This window comes from Schistocerca gregaria, chromosome 7 (assembly GCF_023897955.1).
Source record: "Schistocerca gregaria isolate iqSchGreg1 chromosome 7, iqSchGreg1.2, whole genome shotgun sequence".
NCBI classification, from domain to species: Eukaryota; Metazoa; Arthropoda; class Insecta; order Orthoptera; family Acrididae; genus Schistocerca; species Schistocerca gregaria.
In genome coordinates, this window is record NC_064926.1 from 57,519,140 (window position 1) to 57,544,480 (window position 25,341).

At 41.9% G+C, this 25,341-nt stretch overlaps 1 protein-coding gene across 1 annotated transcript in view; it reads right to left on the reverse strand.

Annotated features, from left to right (window-relative positions):
• LOC126281522 (uncharacterized) overlaps positions 1 to 23,468 on the reverse strand; it is a 108,247-nt gene extending 84,779 nt beyond the window's left edge. Inside the window, exons 1-2 of the mRNA XM_049980562.1 lie at positions 23,415 to 23,468; positions 8,628 to 8,754 (exon numbers count right to left, since the gene is read on the reverse strand). Of these exons, the coding sequence (XP_049836519.1) occupies positions 8,628 to 8,754; positions 23,415 to 23,428 (141 nt within the window). The 5' untranslated portion in view covers positions 23,429 to 23,468. The remainder of the gene's footprint in view (positions 1 to 8,627; positions 8,755 to 23,414) is intronic.
• Between the last annotated feature and the right edge of the window lie 1,873 nt (positions 23,469 to 25,341).

The following is a 25,341-nucleotide window of genomic DNA, read 5'->3' on the forward strand; positions in this document are numbered from 1 at the left end:
TTGTGATGTTTTGGAACGCTGACTTCGTGCCAGGCCTCACCGACTGACATCGATACCTCTCCTCAGTGCAGCACTCCGTGAAGAACGGGCTGCCATTCCCCACGAAACCTTCCAGCACCTGATTGAATGTATGCCGGCGAGAGTGGAAGCTGTCATCAAGGATAAGGGTGGGCCAACACCATATTGAATTCCAACATTACCGATGGAAGGCGTCACAAACTTGTAAGTCATTTTCCGGCAGGTGTCCGGATACTTTTATCGTCACGGTACAACGCATAGTTCAGATGGTATGGCGGTATAAGTGTTCAGGTGCTTGAAAAATTAGCTTTTACTTAAAAAGAGCGCCATTTGAGCACACTATATATATATCCGGTGATTCACAATGAGGACTTTCAACGACTTGCAACAATCTCTAAGGATAATTTCAAATCTTTCTTTAACTTTTCTCACTTTCCTACATGTTTAAAGTCAAATATTTAACACGTTTACTCATTTAAGTTCTTTAAGGAATCGTCTATTTACTGGTTGACAAGAATTAGCTAGTTTCAGGCAGTTTACCTTTACTCTGTTGTATGGCGTAGGTGCCCTTTTACTTACATTTAACTCCTTTCCCACCCGCACCTCAAAGCCTGTAGCACTGTGGGTTCTTTTAACTTCGGTATTTATATACGTAGCTACGTGTATACTCCACAAGCACCCGTAAAAAAAGCCGTAATGTTCGAATAGAGCATCAGGAGTCTCTACTTGGCACTCCCTCTACGTTTAAATATCTGAGCGTAACGTTGCAAAGTGATCTGTTATGGAGCGATCATGGGAGGATTGTGGTAGGGACGACGAATGCTCGACTTAGGCTTAATCGGAGATTTTTGGGAAAGTGGGGTTTATCTGTAATGGAGATCGCAAATAGGACGCTGGTGCGACCTATTCTTCAGTAGCTAGATTTGTTGCTGGTAGGTTCGAACAACACGCAAGTATTGGGGAGACGCTTCGGGAACTCAAATGGGAATTCCTGGAACGAAGGTGACGTTCTTTTCGACGGACCCTATTGAGGAAACGTAGACAACCGGAATTTGAAGTTGACTGCAGAATGATTCTACTGCCGTCAACATACAATTCACGAAAGGACTACTAAGTTAAGATACTGCAAAATGGGACTTATACGGAGACATGTAGATAGTCGTTTTTCCCTCACTCTATTTGCGAGTGGAACACGAAAGGAAATGATGTTACAGGGTACCCTCTGCCACGCACCGTACGGTGGCTTGATACGTATGTATATAGATGTAGATGTAGATGCAGATGTAAAATGTATGACGGAGGGTAGTTTGCAAAACTGTTAATAATTCCATTCCCTTTTCTGCTTGGAAATGGAGTGAGGGAAATAAAGATTGTATGTGTGCCAGTGCATGGACTCGCATCTTCATTATATTGTTTTTACGGTCCTTGCGCGAGATCAACTTTGGGGTACCAGAAACATTCTGCAATCTGCCGCAAATGAAACCTCTCTAAACAACGTTGATTTTGTGTCGCGAAAACATCGTCGTCTTCGCTCCGAGGATTCCCATTTAAGCGAACGGAACATTTGCATTGTTCTTTCGTACCGATGGAACCAACTTGTAAGAAATGTAGCTACATGCGTCTGAATTCGTCAATCCAGCCGGGGTGGCCGAGTGGTTCTAGCCGCAACAGTCTGGAACCGCGTGATCACTACGGTCGCAGGTTCGAATACTGCCTCGGGCATGGATGTGTGTGATGTCCTTAGGTTAGTTAGGTTTAAGTGGTTCAATGTTCTAGGGGACTGATGACCTCATAAGTCCCATAGTGCTCAGAGCCATTTGAACCATTTTTTGAATTCGTCAATGTCTACTTGTAATCAGACACTTCCAGACCCCTGGACATAGATCTACCTAGTCTTGTTTAAATAACGTTCTTGGAATCTCCATCGCCACCTCCCATGAGTGATAGGACTAGTTACCCACAGTCAATTGACATAGTAAATAAAGTGCGTACCAAATTTTACTGGAGTTGCTCCAGGTGTCTCAGAAGCCATGAAGCAACAAATACACACATATATCTATCTCTAATATACATTTAGAAGATAACTCCATGGTTTTAGCTGAAGAAGGGGGATGGGGAGCAAGCTCAGTTCTTTATTCCTACACCTTTATCCTCCACTAGTTATCGTGGAGTTTGCAACGGGTGATCGACATGGGATACGATGCCAACCACTGTCTTTACGTGTAACTAGCAACAGAATGCAGAGCTCCCTACATGAAAATTGACATTCCTCCTCCCCCACCCTCCCCATACACTAAGTGCACCAGAAACAGCAACCGCGGACTCAATTACCTACGTGCGTGCTGATGATTGTTTTCCGACATTAATTAGACCAGTGTTCTGCTCTTCGCTGTCCTGTTGCTGCGGCAGACCACTCTAACGGTAAAGTGCAGTCCTCATCAGACCTCACGGTTTGAAACCAGGCGCGGTCATTCTGATCCCTATATTCTAGTTTGACAATCAACTCTATTCAAGTATTTATACTTCCAGAAAAAAATGGGTACACCCGGAAACATCAAATCGATTTTGAACCGACGACGCCATATGCCACTTGGGGGATAGTAGATACAGCGATAATGGTTTCAACGTCGTCCGCCAACAGATAACATCGAGAATGAGATTTTTACTCTGCAGTGGAGTATGCGCTGATATGAAACTTCCTGGCAGATTAGAACTGAGTGCCGCACCGAGACTCGAACTCGAGACCTTTGCCTTACGCGAGCAAGTGCTCTATCGTCTGAGCTACCCAAGCACGACTCACGCCCCGTCCTCACAGTACCTTGTCTCCTACCTTCCAAACTTTACAGAAATTCTCCTGCGAACCTTGCAGAACTAGCACTCGTGAAAGAAAGGCTATTGCGGAGACATGGCATAGCCACAGCCTGGGGGATGTTTCCAGAATGCGATTTTCACTCATCAGCGGAGTTTGCGCTGATATGGAACTTCCTGGCAGATTAAAACTTTGTGCTGGACCGAAACTCGAACTCAGGACCTTTGCCTCTGCCTTTGCTTCTGTAAAGGTTGGAAGGTAGGAGACAAGGTACTGGCACAAGTAAAGCTGTGAGGACAGGGAGTGAGTTGTGCTTGGGTAGCTGCGATGGTAGAGCACTTTCTCGCGAAGGCAAAGGTCCCGAGTTCGAGTCTCGGTCCGGCACACAGTTTTTATCTGCCAGAAAGTTTCGACAAATAACATGACGACATAGTTACCAGAGAACCATTCTGTAGTAGAGAATGTGCACAACTAGAGGGCAGTCTGGTGCAGATGAGCCAAACAAGCAGGTAATGATACCATGGAGACCGTTCTTGCTTTCTACACCCAACTGAATGAGTTTGAAAGTGGTCAAATTGTGGCTTTTGTGTGGGAGGCTGGCCCTTTCAAATAACTGCCACACAAGCTGGACATGCTGCGTCAGTTGTGCAACGTCGTCTTGTAAGGGCAGCAGTTGCAGATATCATGTCTTGTGAGTCCAGAAGTGTCAACACGAAGTGTTTTGAGCCGGTTGTTAGCAGTGGGACTACGGGTACCCACAGCTCTAGCCTGCCTTCCACTCACACCACAGCGTAAACGTGTATGGTTCGAATGGTGCCGTCAGAGGATAGCTTGAAAGACAGAATAGCTCGCCGTGCTCTTCGGCGATGAGAACACATTCTGCCTGTAAGTGAAGGTCGTTTGCGCATACAACGTAAAAGATTGGTGAGCGCTGTCCCGTAGAGTCCATTCGTCCAACACACACTAAGCTCACCGCAAGAATTATGGTCTGTGGTGCTACGAACTGCAATTCCCGTTCACCTTTGGTGATTCTGAAGGGGATGGAAACCAGCGCTCGGTACGTGCAGGATGTTGTTAGACCAGTTATTTTGCCGTTCTTGTAACAGGAAGGTGATGTGTTGTTCCAACAGGATAATTCTCGTCCACATACTGACAGTGAAATTTACTGTAGGCCTACTCCTCAAGACGTGAAGGAATTTCCGTGGCCAGCACAATCTCTGGAATTGTCTCCAATCGCCCACGTGTGGGATATGATGGGACAAGAAGGGACTCATGCGACTCGTTAACGAATATCTCTTTCAGAACTTCGTTAACAGATTGAAAAGGCTTGGCCTAACGAATCCCAGGATACTGTTCGCCATCTTTACGATTGACTGAGTGCCAGGGTCAACGCCTGCATTGCCATCATGGAGGCTATACCACATACTAAATGGATGTTTCAGCATGGACCGATACATGGTACCTTAGAACCTCTTGTCCCATTGGTCTGTAAATGTAATCATGTCATATACTCCACATACACTGTTGCCACAATAAAGCTGTGAATGAAATGGAAACCTCTAAAAGCATCTATTGTTTTTTCCCTCATTGTATTTGTTTGTACGTCCATCTTCATGCTCTTGATGTCTTGTTGTTTTGGCCCAGTATCTGAACTGCGATTGACCTTTTTGTTTTTGCCTTCGTAACAACTGTTACACCTACTTCAGCAGATACCCCAAACCGGAAAAATATTCCTAATAATTAACGCATATGAGCCAAATTTTGAGGTAATAGCTTAAATAATTAGACCTCACAGAGCAGCCATCACTATGTAGCCTCGACAGATGAAAGACAGAATCCAAGAACGAAGTTGTTCACACCATTTCTTGCACTTGTTTAATATGCCATCAATATTCATTATAATGTATTAGACTGCTCCGCCAAATCTGAAGGATAAATGCCCATAAATTCATGGAGCACACCCTAAATTTATACTAAAAAATAGACTTTGGATTGCCGTCGTGTTGCTTTCTATTACCACTTGATAAATTACGTGTGTTGTATTTGAAGAAAAAGTCCTTTCTTGGACAAAAAGTTCCAAATAATTTTGGTTGGTACTTCGTGGATTATTTTCGAGCAAACGACTTATATCACCTGAAGATAGTAAAGCTATGATCCGCTTCACGAGTGGAATACTGTGGTAGCAAACTGGCTGACAGCAAAGCTGTAGTGATAAAAAATAATATCTTCAGTTTCCTACTGTGTAGAAAATTTGTACTTCTCTGCAGACGTAATATCTCTGTAGTGACGCGTGCACGTATTTTCAAAAAGCCTCGCGTGCGGCTGTGCTATGCCCGTCCGTAGAGGGCGCCTCAGACTTGTGTGTGTGTGTGTGTGTGTGTGTGTGTGTGTGTGTGTGTGTAAGAGAGAGAGAGAGAGAGAGAGAGAGAGAGAGAGAGAGAGAGAGAGAGAACGCCGCCAGAGACCACCGCGGGCCCCATTCCATTTAAGTACAGCCGAGCTACGCACGGCCTCAGTTCTCTGTGTGTATTGTGTACGTACTTACTTCCTGCTGAATGTCACCTAAAGACAAGTTGGTAATGCTTCCATGGAATAAAAGTGTGTTCAGCCTGCTGGTTGTGATGTACTTATACCGAATTGCAACAATCTTTCACTTGTGTGAAACATTTGTACTTTTACCAAGTATTTATCTCTTGTGGTTGAAGTGTTACAGAAAATTCTGTTTCAGTTTCGTAGCGAAAACCTACATTCCTAGGAATAAGAGTTGATTATGAAAGAACAGATTCATAGATGACATTCTAAGCATGGGCTTCAAGCTGTCACAAGCATATGAAGAAATACTATCACGCAACAACATAAAAAGTGTTGCGTTTGTTTAAATGAGTTTTTGGAGGTCCGTTCAAACATTATTGCCAAAGCATACTGTCGACTACGTCGATTATTAAATGTGTGGCTACTCATGTTGGCTCCGATCCTTTTCGCTCACAAGTTGCGAAGCGCACATTTTGTGTTAGGCTTAAGTAGTAAGTGCGTCGTTATTTAGAAAATATATTTAAGCGCTCTCTTTCGTAAACTACGAAGTGATGAATAATATTCATCTTGAATTATTACCTCAAATACCTAAGCCTCTCTGTAAACCGGGTTTAAAACATTACTTTAACCAAATTTGAAGAACCAAATTTGTAGAATTAAGCCAGAAAATGTTGCAAGATCAGAACGTGCTGTCACGCTCTCCGACAGCAAGTGGCTGTTATGAGACACCAAGAAATTATTCTTTCGTTTATAAAATAAGAAATGTATGGACCAGAGGTACACAAATGGTCAGTAAGCGCTTGTAAAACTTTCAGTGATACTAAAGGAAGGCGCAATCCTCACAGTTTTTTTTTTTTTTTGTCCTTCAACATACTCTGAGTAAGCATCTATCTTGTTACTCTTTAGAAACGTGAATATCTTTACACATAATTAAATTTGTACCTTTCAGATTTATTTAATTAATAACCCAAACGTGTCATATTCTGTTAATTTTTTGTAATTATCAGCTTAGTTTGCAGCTATCCATGAATGATCTGCAAAAGCGCCGACGTGGAGCCCGTCCACCATTAATGTGATCCAAATAGTGACTGGATAACTATCTCTTTTTTCTTGCACCAATGTACCCTCAATTTTTCAAAAAGGAAGTCATACACTCAATTGAGAATACAGCGTAACGTGACTGACCGATCGAGTTATGCACTCGACTATTCAAAATTACGTTTGACTACATCTCTAAGTTATCATTTTTCTCGAACATCAGTCTGGAGCTATAGTAAATCACAATAGGAATGAACAAGCACTGCTAGGCTATCTTGAGTTGACTTTTTGCTGGTAAGTGGTAAGTGATTACAACTATTTTGTTTGCATTCTCTGTGTTTCTTCCACCTTTTCAAGAGGGCAATACAATAGTTAAAATTCACAGTGCGTACGCGAGTTTTCAGTTGATTGACTCAGTCGTTCACCAAATCCGGCAATGAATAAGGATCAAAGGAGACATCACTGACTTATCTATACACGCGACCATGTGACAACTGCCTATTAACGTGAAATAATGAATACTATTACTACATACAAATATTTGGCTTCAGTATCTCCCTGTAAACGGGCTGAATCATCGAAGCTCAGTGACAGGTTGTGGCTTCTATGCCCGACCAGTTCGTAGCAATGAGTAATCGACAGACAGCAAGTTCACATCAAACTGGTGCGTTTTACGACTCTGAAATTTGGTTCCCCTCTTACAAAGAGGTCCGTTACAATAAAAATATAACGATACGTAAGGATCTTCAATACAACATTGCGGCGGCGCGGTTTGTTCCGTCCCTTTACGACTAACCTGCACCTACTTGTGAACATTCTCTCAGCAGAGCATCAGTAGGGTAGCCGAGCGAAACTTGTACTTCGACGTGAACCAGGCTGCAATTAAAGTCACTAATCTACGTTTCGGGAGAAAGTTTTCACACGAAATGAAAGGTTGGAAATTTTGTCCTTAATTAATATATTCTGAATCTTGGTGAACAAGTATCACTGCCAAGCGAGTGCTAGTCTTACATAACACTGTCACTCACAATCCGTTTCCCTCACGTTAGCAAGTTTATGGCGTTGCATCTCCCAAAAACGTAATAGCTACAAAAAATACGAATTGTTTTTGATTGAAAATGCTCGCTAAATATTAAGTGAGTCGGTACCTAATGCAGTCACAGTTTTTAGCCACCGACCTGCTCAATACGCCACGCGGAATTTAAGTCTTTTCACGTCACAAAATTCACTTAAAAATTCCGAAATTTCTACACACCCATTGGAATAATTATGCCGCCACTTTACAACACTTTAGGTGTATGAAACACTGCTAGATCCGACAACTTCTCTTATCCATCGGAACTACTACTACACACGTCCGAACTGTTTCATGGCTAGGCTCCAACTCCTCTGTAGAATACTCTCAGCAGAGAAAGGCGCGCGAAGATTATTGCTTTACCATTGGTCAGTTTACTCAACAGCCGAAAGCAAAACTACATTCTCCCGCATCAGTCCGCACTTTTCATCAATAACCAATCGCAAAATAGTAAACCTAACGACTTTACTTTTTACCGACGTAATTATCTAATACGCTGAAGTTTTGATTATGCATAAAGTTATTTACTATTGTTATTTATACGTGAAGTAACTTTTCCTTTACCATAAACTTACTTTACTACACTAAATCCCACTACATAACTCATTAAACAATTATCTTCATATTAACCTTAAACCACACTCACGCGTCATTCATACTGCTAAAACCAATTTATAACATTTTACCTACACAAAAAGACATTATAACACTTTATGAAAATGCTAGAACAGTTTATGAAAAACATTCTGTTACTTTAGTGCACTCTAGTGGGCACAATCAAAACTAAATCGCAGTCCCCTATCCAATACTGTCCTCTATCGGCTGATACATAAACTACGTGCGCGTCCAGTCTCACGTCACCATCTGTCACTATCCAGCTCTGAAACACATCTCCCTCTTAACCGCCTCCAAGGCAGGATCGGCATACGGCGCTACGCCTCAAAATGTCCGCATTTTTTTTTTACATGTGCGTATGGCTACACGTTGCTGGGATGTGTAGTTCAGCACACCGCAGAAGAACTAATTATGGTGGAATAGGTCGTGCCGGAAAGGAGTTATTAATTATGAGCAGATTAATTACGTCACATGGAATGTGAGTCCGCATGTAAGGTGATGGAGAGTCGTGGGTAGGAGTTTGTGGCGCAAGGCAGTTACCTTGAAAGTGCCGCCATTGGGGAAGACGAGCAGCGGCACATTCCTGGCCGTCCTCCTTGCAGAAGCGGACACCAGGTGGTGTCCCAGCAACAGCAGGAGGCAGGTGGAGGCCAGCACAGCGAGAGCCCTGGAGCACAGGCAAAGCCGGGTCAAACACTCTCCCCACATCGAATTTGAAGCACTTCTTTTCAACACAAATTGCCATCAATCATTGTCTGTTTATGTACACTGATGAAGCAAAACATTACGACCACTGCGTAACGCGAGGTTGAGTGCCTGCTGATGGTGTTGCAGTAAGGATAGAATGCAAGTGGAAGAGAGACGAATGGACAGTCATTGTAATGGAGGTACGGTCTGCATTTCCAGAAATGTACTGACATAAGCGGTATTGACAAAGAGCACAATGTTATAGCTCTGCTGCTGGAAACGAGAATATCTGAAACGGCGAAGCTGGTTGCCTGTTGGCGTACTATTGCCGTGAGCACCTATGGAAAGTGGTTGAAGGTGGAATAACGAGTAGGCCGAATGGTATTGGAGACCACGTCCCATCACAAAACGTAGAGGTCAGAGGATTCCTCAATGTGCAACTCTGGGGGAGGCGCCATGGGATTCGTGTTGGTAATCGAAGGCATCATCACAACAGTCAACTGCGTGAAAATTATTGCAGACCACCTGCATCCCTCCATGCTTGAATTCTCCCCCTACGACGATGACATCTTCCAGCAGTATAGGTGTACGTGTTGCAAGGTCAGAATCATGCTACAGTGGTTCGAGGGGGATTATAGTGAACTGACATTGATGTCTTGGCCAACAAATGTACCCTATCTCAACCCACTGGAACACTCTCCGGGAGCCAGCTGTATGCTCGGAAGCCATCATCCCCTAATTTACGGGAACTGCCTGACATTTCTGTAGACATCAGGTGCCACCTGCTTCTGGAATCCCGTCAAGGACTTGTAGAATCCATGCCAAGCAGGATCTCTATTTTACTGTGTTTGAAAGGTGGACCAACACACTATTAAACAGGAAGTCATAACGTTTTGGTTCACCGTGTATGTGGCCTGGAGAAAGCTTGTTTGATGTTCGTTGTAACAAAAGTTTTCATTTTTCAAAATCATTTAACGTTGGTGGGGTATTTGCAAAATTTGAAATTATTAAAAAAGTTGTTCACACAGTTTTCGAGAAAGGTAATTGATTTTCAACTTCTATACGAAACACAATTTTTATGTTTCATAAATTTGAAGATATTCCCTCTAAACATAATACGCGAAATTGCCTTTAGCGGTGTATGTTATCCCTTAAAAGTTAAATTGAAAAAAAAAGGAAAAATTATGTATTGCATTATTTTGATCCCTCTATGTACGTGCCAAGTTTGATAAGGACCTTTTATTCACACTTGCGAATAATCTAGGGATGGCGGTTATCACCGGAACAACCGGTTTCTGGTTATACCGGTCTTTTTTCGTTTTCACTTTAATCTGAATGTTAAAACCACTCAAAATAACCGGTTTCTGAAATGTCCGATTTTCGGTCCCCTGTAAATAAACGTAGAAGATTAAAAAAATTCTAAGACTCCCCTAGAATTTTGCATTACGTGTTTAAAGATATGTGTACTCAGAGTATAGAATAAGATATGTAAAAAATAGAGAACTCCTCCGTCCAACGTTCGCTGCTTTTCTCATAAAGTAAGGAGTAGTTGAATACTGCAAATAAATCGCTACTTTTTTCTATTAATTTCAGTTTTTTTGAAACTCTGCCGAAAGATCTTGTTTTAATCAAGGGTTATACTACTATTTGGGCTTTACGAATAGTCTGTGTTTAAGGGTGAAAACTGATTTTGAAGGGAGCTATTTATCGTGTTACATTGCAAATACAGCCATATTACGTAGACGCAGGCAACAGATAAGCTACATATAAGGATATTTTTATTATAAACTGTGAATGAATGAATGAAATGAAATCGGTCTGAGTGTATCCGGCAAAGATGGCGAAGGTGAATGCGATGGGCGCGGCGACGGGATTGAGTTATTCAATTATTGTCCCAGGTTTATAGAATATCAACAATATTGTAAGTATATCAACCGAATACATCTTTTCTTCCATAGAACATTTTGGATGTTTACTCCTTATATGGCCATATTTGTTGTGCCTCCTCCCGTTTGTAATTTTTTTGAAGCGAATGGAGAATTGTGCTTCATCGCTACTGCACTTCATAAAATACTTCAATACTAGACAGCGTGGCATTCTTGCAGCACAACCCATATGCAAGGACGACAGCGAGAAACTATCATACAGATCAAGTGCGGTAAATTTTGCATACTGTACATAAACGCGTACTGTCTAATAGACAAAAACATATCACAACAAGTACACTACTGTCCGAGCCATGCTGAAACGATTCTTATGTTACGTGCTAGTGTCTCGCTTCTGTTAGCGATGTTATTTATATAGTACTGAACTTTTTCCCATTTTCTATAACAATTCAGTATTTCAAATCAATGGAAATCATACGAGTAAACGTCACCCCTTTTTAAAAGAAATTTTACTTATAAATTTGAAGGCCGCTACTGTGGCAAATTTATATTCCGTTTTATTTTTTACCCGGTTATCAGTAAAAACTAAAAAAGTTCTTTCATTACCGAGACCAGAAAAATCCCGAAATACATCGGTAATTCGGAAATAAAACATCGGTATCGGTCTCAGCATGTCGGTTTTCCCATCCCTAGAAAGTTCCCTTAACAGTCTCAATACATGTGAGTTCCACATCATCGAGCACCGACATATTCGCCAGATATTGTGCAATAATACTGACCGTGTGAGGGCCGCAACAAACGTCAACAAGCCGTCCGCTGTGGCCGAGTTGTTATAGGCGCTTCAGTCCGGGACCGCGCGGCCGCTACTTTTGAAACACAGTGCAACAAAGATTCTGCTTGGCATGGATTCTAAAAGTCCTTGACACGATTCCAGATGTGTGTAGCCCCAGATGTCTCCGCACAGATCAAACAGTTCTCGCAAATTACGGGATGGTGGTTTACTGGCAAGCAATACGGGTTTTCTGGTCAAGATATCCATATCTGTTCACTATAACCCACCTCAAAACACTGTAGCATGATTATAACTTTTCAGCACGGACTTTTATCATGCTGGAAGATGTCATCTTCATTGGGGGAGTTCTCAAGCGTGGCGCAGGTGGCCAGCAATAAAGGTCACGTAGTTCACTATTGCGGTGGTGCCTTCGATTACCACCACAGATCCCATCGAATCTCACGAGATTAGTACGCCAACAAGCGATCAGGTTCGCCGTTTCAGAGATTCCCGTTTCCAGCCTAAGCACCACGACAATGTGACCTCAATGTGACCTTTGTCATTACAGATTGCATCCGTTGATTTCCGCATATGCGACCCGTATCTTCGCTGCCCATCCGTTTCTCTTCCGCTTACTCTCTATCCTTATTGGTTCACGTTCCCGCAACACCAACAGGAAGCATTCAGTCTCGCAGTGTACATTCATGTATAATAAAGCTGGCATCTGAAATATCATTTTTGGAACGTCAGCTGTACGCAGATGTGCTGTGGGAATATTGTCAACACACCTTATTGAAATCTCTAAACAATCACTATTTTTCTAATTATTTCCTTTACTTACTTTTGTTTTATGTTTTAAACTGGTAGTTTATGTTCCATATTAATGTTTTCTTTCTGATTTTTTTAGTTTACTTTTTCATATAAGTGTATTTTGTTTCTTGAAAACAATAAGTAAGTCTTCATTAAGATACAAAATGAATGCAAAAATGATATCTATGAAGATATTTTACGCCATTCATATAGAATTAACGAAATTTCTTCACCTAACACTCGCGATGGGCACACAATATAGAACAAAATTAAGCAGGACTCATAAATTGTGGCTGCCGATTCTCTTTGTATTCTGATTTGCACCATGTATATTTCAGCACGCTGGAAAACGGGAGGAACAGAAATAATTACGTAAAGTGACTGCAGCATGATTATATTGTTTTTTAACTGGTGGTTGAGATCCTAATCATTCACCAGAACTGGATCTGAAAATCTTTTCACAGTGTTCTACCAGCATCGAATGGCATATTCATGATCAACGGATGTACCTTCCACATCGGCCCTTTTTGGATCACCAGATGAAAAAGTTCCTTGTCCACTAGTACGATGCTCAGAATGGTTCTTTCACATTGGCCACCTCAAGCATCTAGCAACAAGACAGATTCTTACCTCGCACCGGGAAAGAAAATATCTCTCAGACATTCTTTGACTTGGTCAGACGTTAGTTTACCAAACTATGAAAACTGGGGGGGGGGGGGGGGGGGGGAGCAAAACCGTTTTTGTTCATGCAGTCATCCGAAAAGGTTCGACTGTGCATATACACCCATAGTGCGCATATGGTTTTTTATGTCGGAAGAAATTTGTGAGAGCCGGCACGGTAGCTCAGCGTGTTCGGTCAGAGGGTTAGCTGCCCTCTGTAATAAAAAAACTGAGTTAATCGATCAACAACGAACTTAAACTGATGTCTTACAACGTCCGCCCCGAGCAGATGCAACGAACAACAGCGAACAAAATGAGAATTAAAGAAGAAGAAGAAGAAAAAAGGTGATCAGCGCGACAGAATGTCAATCCTAAGGGCCCGGGTTCGATTCCCGGCGGGGTCGGAGATTTTCTCCTCTCAGGATCTGGGTGTTGTTTGTTGTAATCGTCGTCATTTCATCCACATCGACGCGCAAGTCGCCGAAGTGGATTTGAACACGGTCTACCTGAAGGGAGGCCCTAGTCACACGACATTTACATTTATTTATCGTTCATTCTCTGTTCGTGATGTAAAATTAAACGTTAGGTTTTAACCATTTCTGTAGGGATTATCATTGCTGCAATGATTTTGTATCACAATAATTAGGTACTTATTGTTTTCGGTTACCAGAATACAGATATGCGAAGCAGTAAACTAAATAAGAAAAAAACTAGAATGTACAACGTAGAATAACAATTTAAAACACAAATCAAAATAAGTAAAATAAGTAATCAGAATAACAATGAATGTTTTGGTATTTTAATACGGGTGTCGTGAGCGTACTCTGACTGCATATTGTGCACGCCTCTGTCTTATTTTCCGAAAACGGTGTTTCAGAAACCAGCTTCATTACACATGGAAGGATGTGGCATAAAAGTTTCGTTCATTTACGTTGTAACAAAGATTTCATTTTTCGAAATTAATTAATTGTGGAGGAATGTTTAACAAAATTTTAAATTATTGCAGAAGTTGATTATACAGTTTTCCATAACGTAATTATATTTCAGCTTTTATGTGAAAAACATCTTTTGCATATCATAGTTTCGAAGACGTTCCCTCTGAAACTAAAACGCGGAACTACTTTCACGCTGTGTTTTATCCCTTAAAAGCGAAATTGGACAAAAAAAGAAAAATTACCTACTGCATTATTTTGATTCAACTACATACCTGTAAAGTTTCATTGTTTATCTACACCTCGGCATGTTGCCTTGTGAGTTGCTTTCCTAACTATTATGCAAAACTAAGTGTCCTGTTTTCTACATATTTATGTACTTTAATAAACGAAATACAACAATTATTTGTTGATAACTTGTGTGCTTTGACAACTGTTGCAAGAAAAATATACGCATATTCTTTCTGGAAAGCTATCCTGATCTTATTTGCCAAATTTGGAAACTGCTACAAGTAAGATAAACATTTCTGCTTTGGCGACGTGAGGTCTACGTTCATTAGTTGGATCAATACTGCATGTATTGCTTGATTTTACTCGTGTTACGTCCCGGGAAATGTCACGAAAGTTTATATATGTGATAAAATTTCTGGATTATCCAGAAGGACACTTTGTTGCGATGCTTATTACTGTTCAAGTATTCGTTTACTAGGGTGACTACAATTAAACTTCCGCTATTTGAGCCAGTGTAGTTGGTAAACTATTGACCTTTTGCCTACGCAACTTTATAGAAATGATGTCCACACTGTGCGCTACGGGGTTTGCGTTGTGATTAATGTTAGTGTCATGACTTGCCGTTAGGAGCCGGTACTAGTATGGCGAAATAGGTTTGAAACACGAGCAACAGTGTAGATTACAGTGGAAGACAGTCTTCTCGGATCTGGGTAAGGCGAGCAGGGTTTCGCTCGTAACGCTGTTTTATCCAAACAACAACAATAGGCTGCTCCCCTTCGCGAGTGTCGCCGCTTAAAGCAATACGGGATGATAATCTTTCCTCCCCGGGGTTGAAGAACGTGATTTGGAAGTTCGACTCAGCTGGCGATTCAGAATTTCTCCTCGGAGAGGCCGATGGCCAGATGCGCCACAAATTGTTGAAGAACCTACTGTTGTTATGGCTGTGCAACGTTCGAGTTGTGCACTACCTGTGCCATGATAGCTGACCATTCCGTCGTCCACCGCTGCTTCGGGCAGCAGTTGAGCAATCTCTAGACCGGTTCAGGGTTTCGTAGGAGCGCATGGTCGTCACATTCAACAGCATGTGTAGCCTGGAGAATAGCCTTGGATTAACAAGTGTTACGCTCTCATAGGAAAATAATAATGTGTTTCTTCCTATGGTTTATTCGTACTTTATGTTCAGCATGTCTTTACAAATGTTTCCACGAAGTTTCATTGTCCTACGATCAGTCGTTAGTCTTGCGGGCTATTTTAAATAGCGAAAGTTTAGTTCCAACCATCCCCTACTTTCCATTGTCTCCTCGTAAACTGACGTAAAGTATTGCATGAAGACTTTAAACAACGTGTGTAATAAACTTAGACTCCAAACCGAGAATCAGTTTGAAGCGTGCATACCTTACTGTTTAATACTGTTATCCAAATGTATCTAAACAATTGGGTCTTCCCGTCTCAAAAGGTCATTATGAAATTGGCCGGAAATATATCTCCACATTTAGCTGCCCCGACGCAAAATTCTATCCAGTCACCCTTCAAATTTCATAGTTTAAAAGTTGGGAGCATCTTTACCGATAACTACAAATTGCTATCTGACATTTACCAGTGTTAACTGACGCTGCCACTGAACGAAGAAGAATAAAACCTGCTGTATGAGAATGACCGAATGAAGGGTAGAGCCACGGGTCGTAATACATCTGAAATGTACCGTCCACTGTTCAAAGTGCCGTCAATGCGAACAAGAGGTGACCGAGACGTGTAACCAATGGCACCCCATACCATCACGCCGGGTGATACGCCAGTATGGCGATAACGAGTACACGCTTCCAATGTGCGTTCACCGCGATGTCGCCAAATACGGATTCGACCATCTTGATTCTGTAAACAGAACCTGGATTCATTCGAAAAAAAAAAATGTTTTGCCATTGGTACACCCAGGTTCGTCGTTGAGTACTCCATCGCAGGCGCTCCTGTCTGTGATGCAGCGTCAAGGGTAACCGCAGCCATGGTCTCCGAGCTGATAGTTCATGCTGCTGCAAACGGCGTCGAACTGTTCGTGCAGATAGTTGTTGTCTTGCAAACGTCCCCATCTGTTGACTCAGGGATGGAGACGTGGCTGCAAGACCCGTTACAGCCATGCGGAAAAGATGCCTGTCATCTCGACTGCTAGTGATACGAGGCTGTTGAGATCCAGCACGGTGTTCCGTATTACCCTCCTGAACCCACCGATTCCATATTCTGTTAACAGTCATTGGATCTCGAACAACGCGAGCAGCAATGTCGCGATACGATAAACCGCAATCGCGATAGGCTACAATCCGACCTTTATCAAAGTCGGAAACGTGATGGTACGGATTTCTCCTCCTTACACGAGGCATAACAACAACATTTCACCAGTCAACGCCGGTCAACTGCAGTTTGCGTATGATAAATCGATTGGAAACTTTCCTCATGGCATCACGTTGTAGGTGTCGCCACCGGCGCCAACCTTGTGTGAATGCTCTGAAAAGCTAATCATTTTCATATCAGAGCATCTTCTTGCTATCGATTAAATTTCGCGTCTGTATCACGTCATCTTCGTGGTGTAGCAATTTTAATGGCCAGTTGTGTATATTCTAGATATGGTGGCATCACCTTCTTGTATGCGATTTCCCCCTACAGAGGCACCTCGCTTTCCCAGAAATCTACCATGAAATGAAAGCCTTCCACTCGACTTCCCGGCCACTGATTTTACACCATCATCTCATTATACCTCGCCTTTTAGTATTAACCCTACATATTCAAACCATGTGGCACTAATCTTAAACGGAGCTTGTGAAGTTTGAAGTGGAGATAATACTCGGTATAAATGGTTATCATGCTAACACTTTTATTACAATCTAATGTGAAAATGGACTTCATAATGATTACTTATTTCGTTCAACTTTCGAAAACTTAGATCTGTTAAAACAAATAAAAAACTTTCTATGTTTCATCTTACATAAGTAATCTGAAACTCATGAAACTCACTTATAATAAATACTGGATGACCAAAATAAAATTCTTTAGATGGGTAACCCAGTTTACATTATACATCACAGTTGCTAATGATGCAACTCTGGTTGCCTATCTTAAGGTACACGAATTATTTTCCTGGCCTTTTTTCCCAATACTGTCTAAAAGTGTATGTGATACTATTGCAATTGGAGAGCAATCCGTCAATTTTATATACTGTTTGCTGCTTCCGTAAGTCACCAATGTACATGTATAGATGCCGACACCATCTAACACTGTTGCCAACACTATTATTGGCTTTGTAAACGGACGTGCATTAGTTAACTTACAGAGGCTGCACACAGAAGTGACTAGCTGCACTGCAGCTACAGTAGTATCGCAAATGTTTTTATATTTATCGTATCTATCTTTCAGATTTTTTTTTATCAACCTCACACCCGTGACTGCTTTTGAGGCGAAGAACTCTTAGAGACGTATTCGGAGAGCATTTATATTCAGAAAGGAAATTCATTGAAGGTAGTCGATAGAGAGCGGTAACGGTGAAAATTTGAAGCTGCTAGAGCAAGATCGGGTGAATAAGGTCAATGTTGTTTTTGTCAGTCTAGCAGAAAACATGCGTACGTTATTGTGGGGTAGCATCAGTGCGCTCTGTGTTTCTGGTGGTTGTTCATGCATTGCGTCTACATCACGTCTCAGCTGGTGACAGTAAATGTCAGCATTGATGATTACAGCACGGGGAAGCAATTCGTAGTACGCCACGCCATCGCTGTTCCATCAGATGTATTGTGGATGCGCACAGGTCTCTGTAAGGAGTTTTAACCATTCGTCTCTTTTTCGTTGTTGTTGTTGTTTGGGTGGTCTTCAGTCCTGAGACTGGTTTGATGCAGCTCTCCATGCTACTCTATCCTGTGCAAGCTTCTTCATCTCCCAGTACCTACTGCAACCTACATCCTTCTGAATCTGCTTACAGTATTCATCTCTTGGTCTCCCTCTACGAATTTTACCCTCCACGCTGCCCTCAAGTACTAAATTGTACTAAATTGGTGATCCCTTCATGCCTCAGAACATGTCCTACCAACCGATCCCTTCTTTTAGTCAAGTTGCGCCACAAATTTCTCTTCTTCCCAGTTCTATTCAATACCTCCTCATTAGTTATGTGATCTATCCATCTAATCTTCAGCATTCTTCTGTAGCACCACGTTTCGAAAGCTTCTATTCTCTTTTTGTCTAAACTGTTTATCGTCCATATTTCACTTCCATACTTGGCTACACTCCATACAAATACTTTCAGAAACGACTTCCTGATACTTAAATCTATACTCGATGTTAACAAATTTCTCTTCTTCAGAAACGCTTTCCTTGCCTTTGCCAGTCTACATTTTATATCCTCTCTGCTTCTACCATAATCAGTTATTTTGCTTCCCAAATAGCAAAACTCCTTTACTACTTTAAGTGTCTCATTTCCTAATCTAATTCCCTCAGTATCACCCGATTTAATTCGACTACATTCCATTATCCTCGTTTTGCTTTTCTTGATGTTCATCTTATACCCTCCTTTCAAGACACTGTCCATTCCGTTCAACTGCTCTTTCAAGTTCTTTGCTGTTAGCATAAAGACACCATTTCCCGTCACCAGTCACGGTACAGGATAGCGATTGTCGGTGTTGGTCACGAGCCAATTGACGACGAACAAGCAGATGTGCACACATGGCCACCCGCCGATTTTGTGATTTCGGCTTAGAGAATACGGTACTCATACCCAATCTGTGAACCTCCCCCATTGCATGTCTTGCCCTGCTCTGTCCAGTGGCATTAACCCTGTACACGCGCAAAACTTTCTGGTTGCCTCTGCCGTTATCAATCCTCTGCTGAACTCAGACAGAAGAATATGTCAGAAATGTTCCGATTTCCCCACTTGGCACATCATTCACTCATCGCCAAATGACAAAATGTAAAACATATAGCTAGAATGAGCTACACTCACGCTCAGAAAAAAGCCAGAACTTCTTGTACAACCAGAGATAGGACATTCATATTCATAGGACACCTTCATTAGCATCTTCTTCAGAAATGATCAATATTTGAACCTATTTGAACCATGTCCGCCCACGGGTTCAGGGTAAACATCGATACCGTGGTGCAACATCAATAATGATAAAATGTGCCTGCGGCTCTCGACGTCGCTATAACCCGAAAGTAATGGATCAATGTACTCTAGCAGATAGGCAGGATGCCTCGTAGACGTATATGCGAACCGTACCGCCAAATCAGTGAGTCTGACAGAGGGCGCATTATTGGCGTGAAGACTCCGGGAACTTGCTGCCCGTGTGGGACGAAGTCTTTCGGCATTACAATGGGTGTGTGCCGAATGCTTCACCACGACGAGATGGATCAGGTCAAAACACCTGGACCACACCGTGAGAAGATCGACATCCGAATGGCATTGCATGACACATCTACGCCCCCCTCGGCTCTGGCGCAACATTGGAACAGTGTAATACATCATAACCTATCAGGGGTGACAATTCGTCTCCGTTTATTACGATATGGATTACGTGCGCGATGTCTCCTTCTAAGCTTACTTTTGATGAATATACAGAAACATGCTAGATGGCAATGGTGTGTGTAACGACGTCACTGGAACAAGAATGGCATTAAATAGTGTTTTCGGACGAATCCAGATCCTGTTTGTTTGAAAATGATGGCCGCATTTTGGTTCGGCGCAGAAAGAGGGGGGGGGGGGGGGGGGGGGGGACGACATCAAAGTGCACAGTGACTGCATTCGTACAAGGAAGCTCAACCACAAATCACAGCTGGTGGGAGTCCAGGGCACTGTGACCAGTGTGGCCAACGTGAATGATACCCTGCGATCTGTAGTCGTACCATTTCTGCACAGCAACCCAGACGCCGTTTTTCAGCAAGATAATGCATGACCTCACGCTGCTCCACTAACACGTACCTCACAGGATGTTAGCCTTTCGTACTGGTCCTACAGATCACCAGATTTGTCGCCAGTCGAAAAGGTGTGGAATGTGGTGAAACGACGGGTGCTGCGCCAACCCCCACAAATGAACTTTGGAACCTGGTGAATGCAGCACAGCTATTCCACAGTACGCCATTCGTGCCTTATACGCGTCGATGCCATCACACTCGGAACAAGTTGTCAGGACTCATGATGGAGCTTGTGCCTACTTGCAAGAGGACAGATACTGAATCGAGCTGACTGAAATGCTAATCATTTCTGCAGAACATACTAAAGTACACGTTCTGTAAATATGAACGTCCTGTCCCAAGTAGTTCAAGGTGTTCCGTTTTTCCTGAACGTGAGTGCGCAAATGAACGATGACAATCGACCTGTAGCGACCTGTAGCAACCGGAATACCAACACCCGGAACAAAACCGCTACAAACCTAGGCACCAGCCTAATAGTAGAGTAATAGTTTGTTGGTTATGAACTGTAAATTAAACTGTAGATTCGAACTAAAATTTCAGGAAGGTAGGAAATTAAGGAAATAGGGCCTGGATAAGTTGAAATAACCAGAAGTTGTTGAGAGTTTCAAAGGGAACACTTGGCAGCAGTTACTAGAACAAGGCAAAGGGGTACATTAGAAGACGAATGGGCAGCTACGAGAGATGAAATAGTGAAGACAGCAGAGGCTCAAATAGGTAAAAAAACAAGGCCTAGTGTAAATCCTTGGCTAACAGAGGAGATTTTGAATTTAACTGAGGAAAGGAGAAAACATAAAAATGCAGCAAATGAAGTAGGGGAAAGGCAATACAAACATACAAAAATGAGATTGACAGGAAGTGCAAAATTGCTAAGCAGGACGGCTAGGGGACAAATGTAAGGATTTAGAAGCATATACGTATAACTAGGGGAAATACAGATGTCACATACAGAAAAATTAAAGAGAGCTTTGGACAAAAAAGAATCAGCTGTGTGAATTGCAAGGGCTCAGGTAGACAACCAGTCTTAAGCAAATAAGAGAAAGACGAAAGGTGGAAGGAGTATGTACAGCGATCTACAGAAGGGAGATGAACTTGAAGGCATTATTATAGAAACTGAGTCGGACATAGGTGAGAGGGAGATGGGAACATGATACTGCGAGAAGGATTTGACAGAGTACTAGAAGACGTAAGTTGAAACAAAGGCGGGAGTAGACGATATTCCGTCAGAACAACTGACGATCTTGGGAGGTCCAGCCATGACAAAACGCTGGTGTTCAAGATGTATGATACAGGCCAAATACTCTCAGACTCCTATAAGAATGTAACAAGCCCAATTCCAAACAAAGCAGGTGATGACAGGTACGAATATTACCGAAATATCAATTTAATATATCATGGTTGCAAAATGATTACATTAATTGTTACAGAAGAATCGAAAATCTGGTAGAAGCTGAACTCGCGGAATATCAGTTTGGATTCCTGATAAATGTAGGAACACGCGAGGCAATACTGACACTACGACTTAGAAGATGGGTTAAGGGTAGGCAGACATGCGTTTATAGCATCTGTAAACTTTCAGAAAAGTTTCGACAATGTTGACTGGGACACACTTCTTGAAATTTTGAAGGTAGTAGGGCAAAAATACAGGGAGCAAAAGGGTGTTTCCAACTTTTACAGAAACCAGAGGGCAGTTATAAGAGCGGAGAGGCATGAAAGGGAAGCAGTACTTCAATTTGTACCTTGAGTAAGCAGTAAAGCAAACCAAAGAAAAATTTGAAGTATGAATTGAAGTTATGGGAAAAGAAATAAGAACTTTTAGGTTTGCCAATGACATTGTAATTCTGTCAGAGATAACAGAGGACTCGGAAGAGCAGACGAACGGAACGGACAGAATACTGAAAGAAGTATATAAGATGGTAAGATGGACATCAGCAAAAGGAAAACAAAGATGGTGAAATGAATGAATTTATTAAGTCAGGGAATTAGGTTAGATAACAAGATACTTAAAGTAATAGATGAGTTTGCTATTTGAGAAGCAAAGTAACAGATGGTGGTCGAAGTAGATAGAATATAAAGTGTAGGCTGGCAGTGACAAGAAAAGCCTCCCTGAAAAAGAGAGATTAGTTATCATCGAGCGTAGATTTAAATATCAGCAAGTCTTTTCTGAAAGTATGGTATGAAATGTAGCCATTTGTGGAAGGGAAAGATGGATAATAAACAGTTTGCACAAGAAGAGATCCGACGTTTTTGAAATGTGTTTCTACAGAAGACTGCTGAAGACTGGATGGGTACGTCACGTAACTAATGAGGAGGTATGAGTAGAATTGTGGAGACAAGAAATTTGTAGCGCAACTTGACTAAAAGAAGGGATCGGTTGATGGGACACATATTTGAGATATCAAGGGATGATGACCAGTTTAGTATTGGAGCAAAGTGTATTATAAAGCGCGGTGAATGTTCAACAGAAACTAGATTAATAATGGGTGTGCCTCAGTACAGAGTAATACAATTTTAGTGTATTTTCCAGTATACATTACGATTTTCCAGAGAGGGTCAGCAGCCCTGCCACGCTGCTGCTGTGTTCAGGAAAATGTCCTTGCACGACATAAGCAGTCGCAGAAAGCCTGGACGTAATTTCTGCTTCTTGCCTAGAATGGCTGTTTTCTTTAAATGTGGATAAATGTAAGATAATGCCTTTAACAAAGTAACAGAAACCGGCAGTATCGAAATACAGCATTGTTGTTCTTGTGATCTTCAGGCCGAAGACTGCTTTGATATATCTCACCAAGCTGCTCTGTCCCGTACAAGCCGCTTCATCTCCAAATAACTACTGCAACCTATATCCCTCTCAATCTCCTTTCTGTACTCATCTCTTGAAGTCCCTCCACGATATTTTATGCCCTCCCACACACACATACACTTTGCTCCAATTTCTTTTCTTCTGAACGGAACATTATCTTACATTTATCCACATTTAAAGAAAACAGCCATTCTAGGCAAGAAGCAGAAATTACGTCCAGGCTTTCTGCGACTGCTTACTGTCGTGCAAGGACATTTTCCTGAACACAGCAGCAGCGTGGCAGGGCTGCTGACCCTCTCTGGAAAATCGTAATGTATACTGGAAAATACACTAAAATTGTATTACTCTCTACTGAGGCAGACCCATTATTAATCTAGTTTCTGTTAAACATTCACCGCGCTTTATAATGTGTTGGGTTGTATTAAGCAAAAAGCGACGTAAGCGCTCCTAAGACACAACATACTTACGGGTCAGTACGAATGCGACTTCAATTTCAGTGTTCATACGACGTGTAACACGAACTTCGCAGTACCGGTTGATAACTAGAGACAATATCTTTCAATGAAATGTAACGCTCCTTCTGCGTCTAGAATGAGAGAAAGTGAGCCTTACCTGCTGGCAGCCATGATAGGTAGTAAACGCCGATCGTCAGCTAGTGGCAGCCATGACGGGTAGCCACCGCTACGTGACTGGCAGTAAGCGCTGGGACTTAGCAGCTCCGCTGCCGCACTGCCTGTTAGCGCTCAGCACAGCGTCACGAACAGCAAACACTCTTTGCTAAATGTTGTTGTCAGGACGGCGTGTTCAGAAACTGGATTCGTCTGCAGCGCACGAGATTCCGAGGACTCCGCACATTGGGGTAAAGTTAAATGATCGTATGGAATTATTGGCCGGCAGACAGCATCTGAGGTCCACTCGCTAGACCACGAGCTGCGGACAGTGTTAGAATGATGGTTATTTAAATTCTTGCAAAGTGATAATGGTTTAATACACATTTAGCTGTGCAATTCATCCCTGAGTTTTAAAGAACAGTTGAAAGCTATGTTAAAATTTAATGTCTCGTTGAAGCCGATGTCATTAGAGATAAGGTAGAAGCTCGGAATGGAAATGAATACGGTAGGAAATTGGTATGTCCTTCCATTGTCCATTTAAGGTGAAATACGGAAAACTGCAGTCAGAACAGTCGGACTAGGATTTACTTCTTGCTCTTCCCAAGTACGAGTTTAGTGTCTCAGTCACTGAATTATCTCACTACCAACAGTACAGGAGGGATATTCACAAATCTTTAACTACAACATCAAAATCGAGTTATAAGGTTTCATGGAAGTGATGGTACAGCAAACCAGTGGATAATACCAGATCTGATCAAAATAATGTAGAGAGTTTTGAATTAGAATTGTGTGCGGGGCAGTGCTTCTGAAAGGGATCCCCTACGGCTGAGTCCTAGGTCAATTACTGTTTAACCCTTTGTCTGATATACGATAAGCAGAATTAGTTCTTTCTCCAGGTGATACTACTATTGTAATCAATCCAAATATAGATAAAACGACAGAAGGAAAGGTAACTAATGTTCTGAGAAGTATTACTGAGTGGTTTTCAACAAATGGTGTCACTCTTTAAAAATACACAAAACATTCAACTCTGCACGCCTATAGGTACTACACCAGCGATAAGTAGGCTATAACACGCGACTAGGAAACAATAACTTTGGGCGGAAACTTAAAACTGAAACAAACACACATCTCTGAAGGCATAAATCAACTTAGTTCAGCTACATTTGTACTTCGAATAGTTGTTCATGTTGGGAAGAGGAAAATTAATACGTTACATTATTTTGGGTATTTTCAGTCAGTAATGTAAAATGAAGTAATGGTTTGGGGTAACTCCTCTTCCAGAAAGAGGCTTCGTTGCACAAAAACGTTATGAAAAGATAATGTATGGTGCCTACTCACGATCATCTTGTAGCATCTATTTAAGGAGTAGCCGTTTCACAGTATTACTACATAGTAGATTTATTCTCTCATAAATTTTCTTCTAAACAACCCGCTACATTTCAAAAGGAACAGTGATGTACATAACTGCTATACCATCATTCAACATTAAGTCTGTCTGAAGCACAATAAAAGTTGGACAGGTGTGAGCAGGATTTGCGCACTTAGGGTTCCGTACAAACTTAGTTATGTATGTAGACAGCTCATCCATTCCGAGAACAGAGAATCTCGACCATTTATGCCAGTTGTCGACATTAACGCTGGCAGGACATCAGCCCCAGGGAATTCAAGATTTTCTAAAATGTTTTAATGTCAGTAATATACATATGACATAAAGCCATTCAGGAGACAGGCGACCATTACTGTAATATTCAGTAGTTGTGCATTCAGAGTGACTGGTTCGCAATGTAAAAATAAAATGTATGGCAAGAAATGATTTTATTGCTAAAATGACGTGTTTCTGAATTTATCTATCTTGAGATATCCAACAGCGATTGCTGCCCGTAGATATGGCGTTTCAAGTTGTACGTGAAACAAAGGCTGCGAAT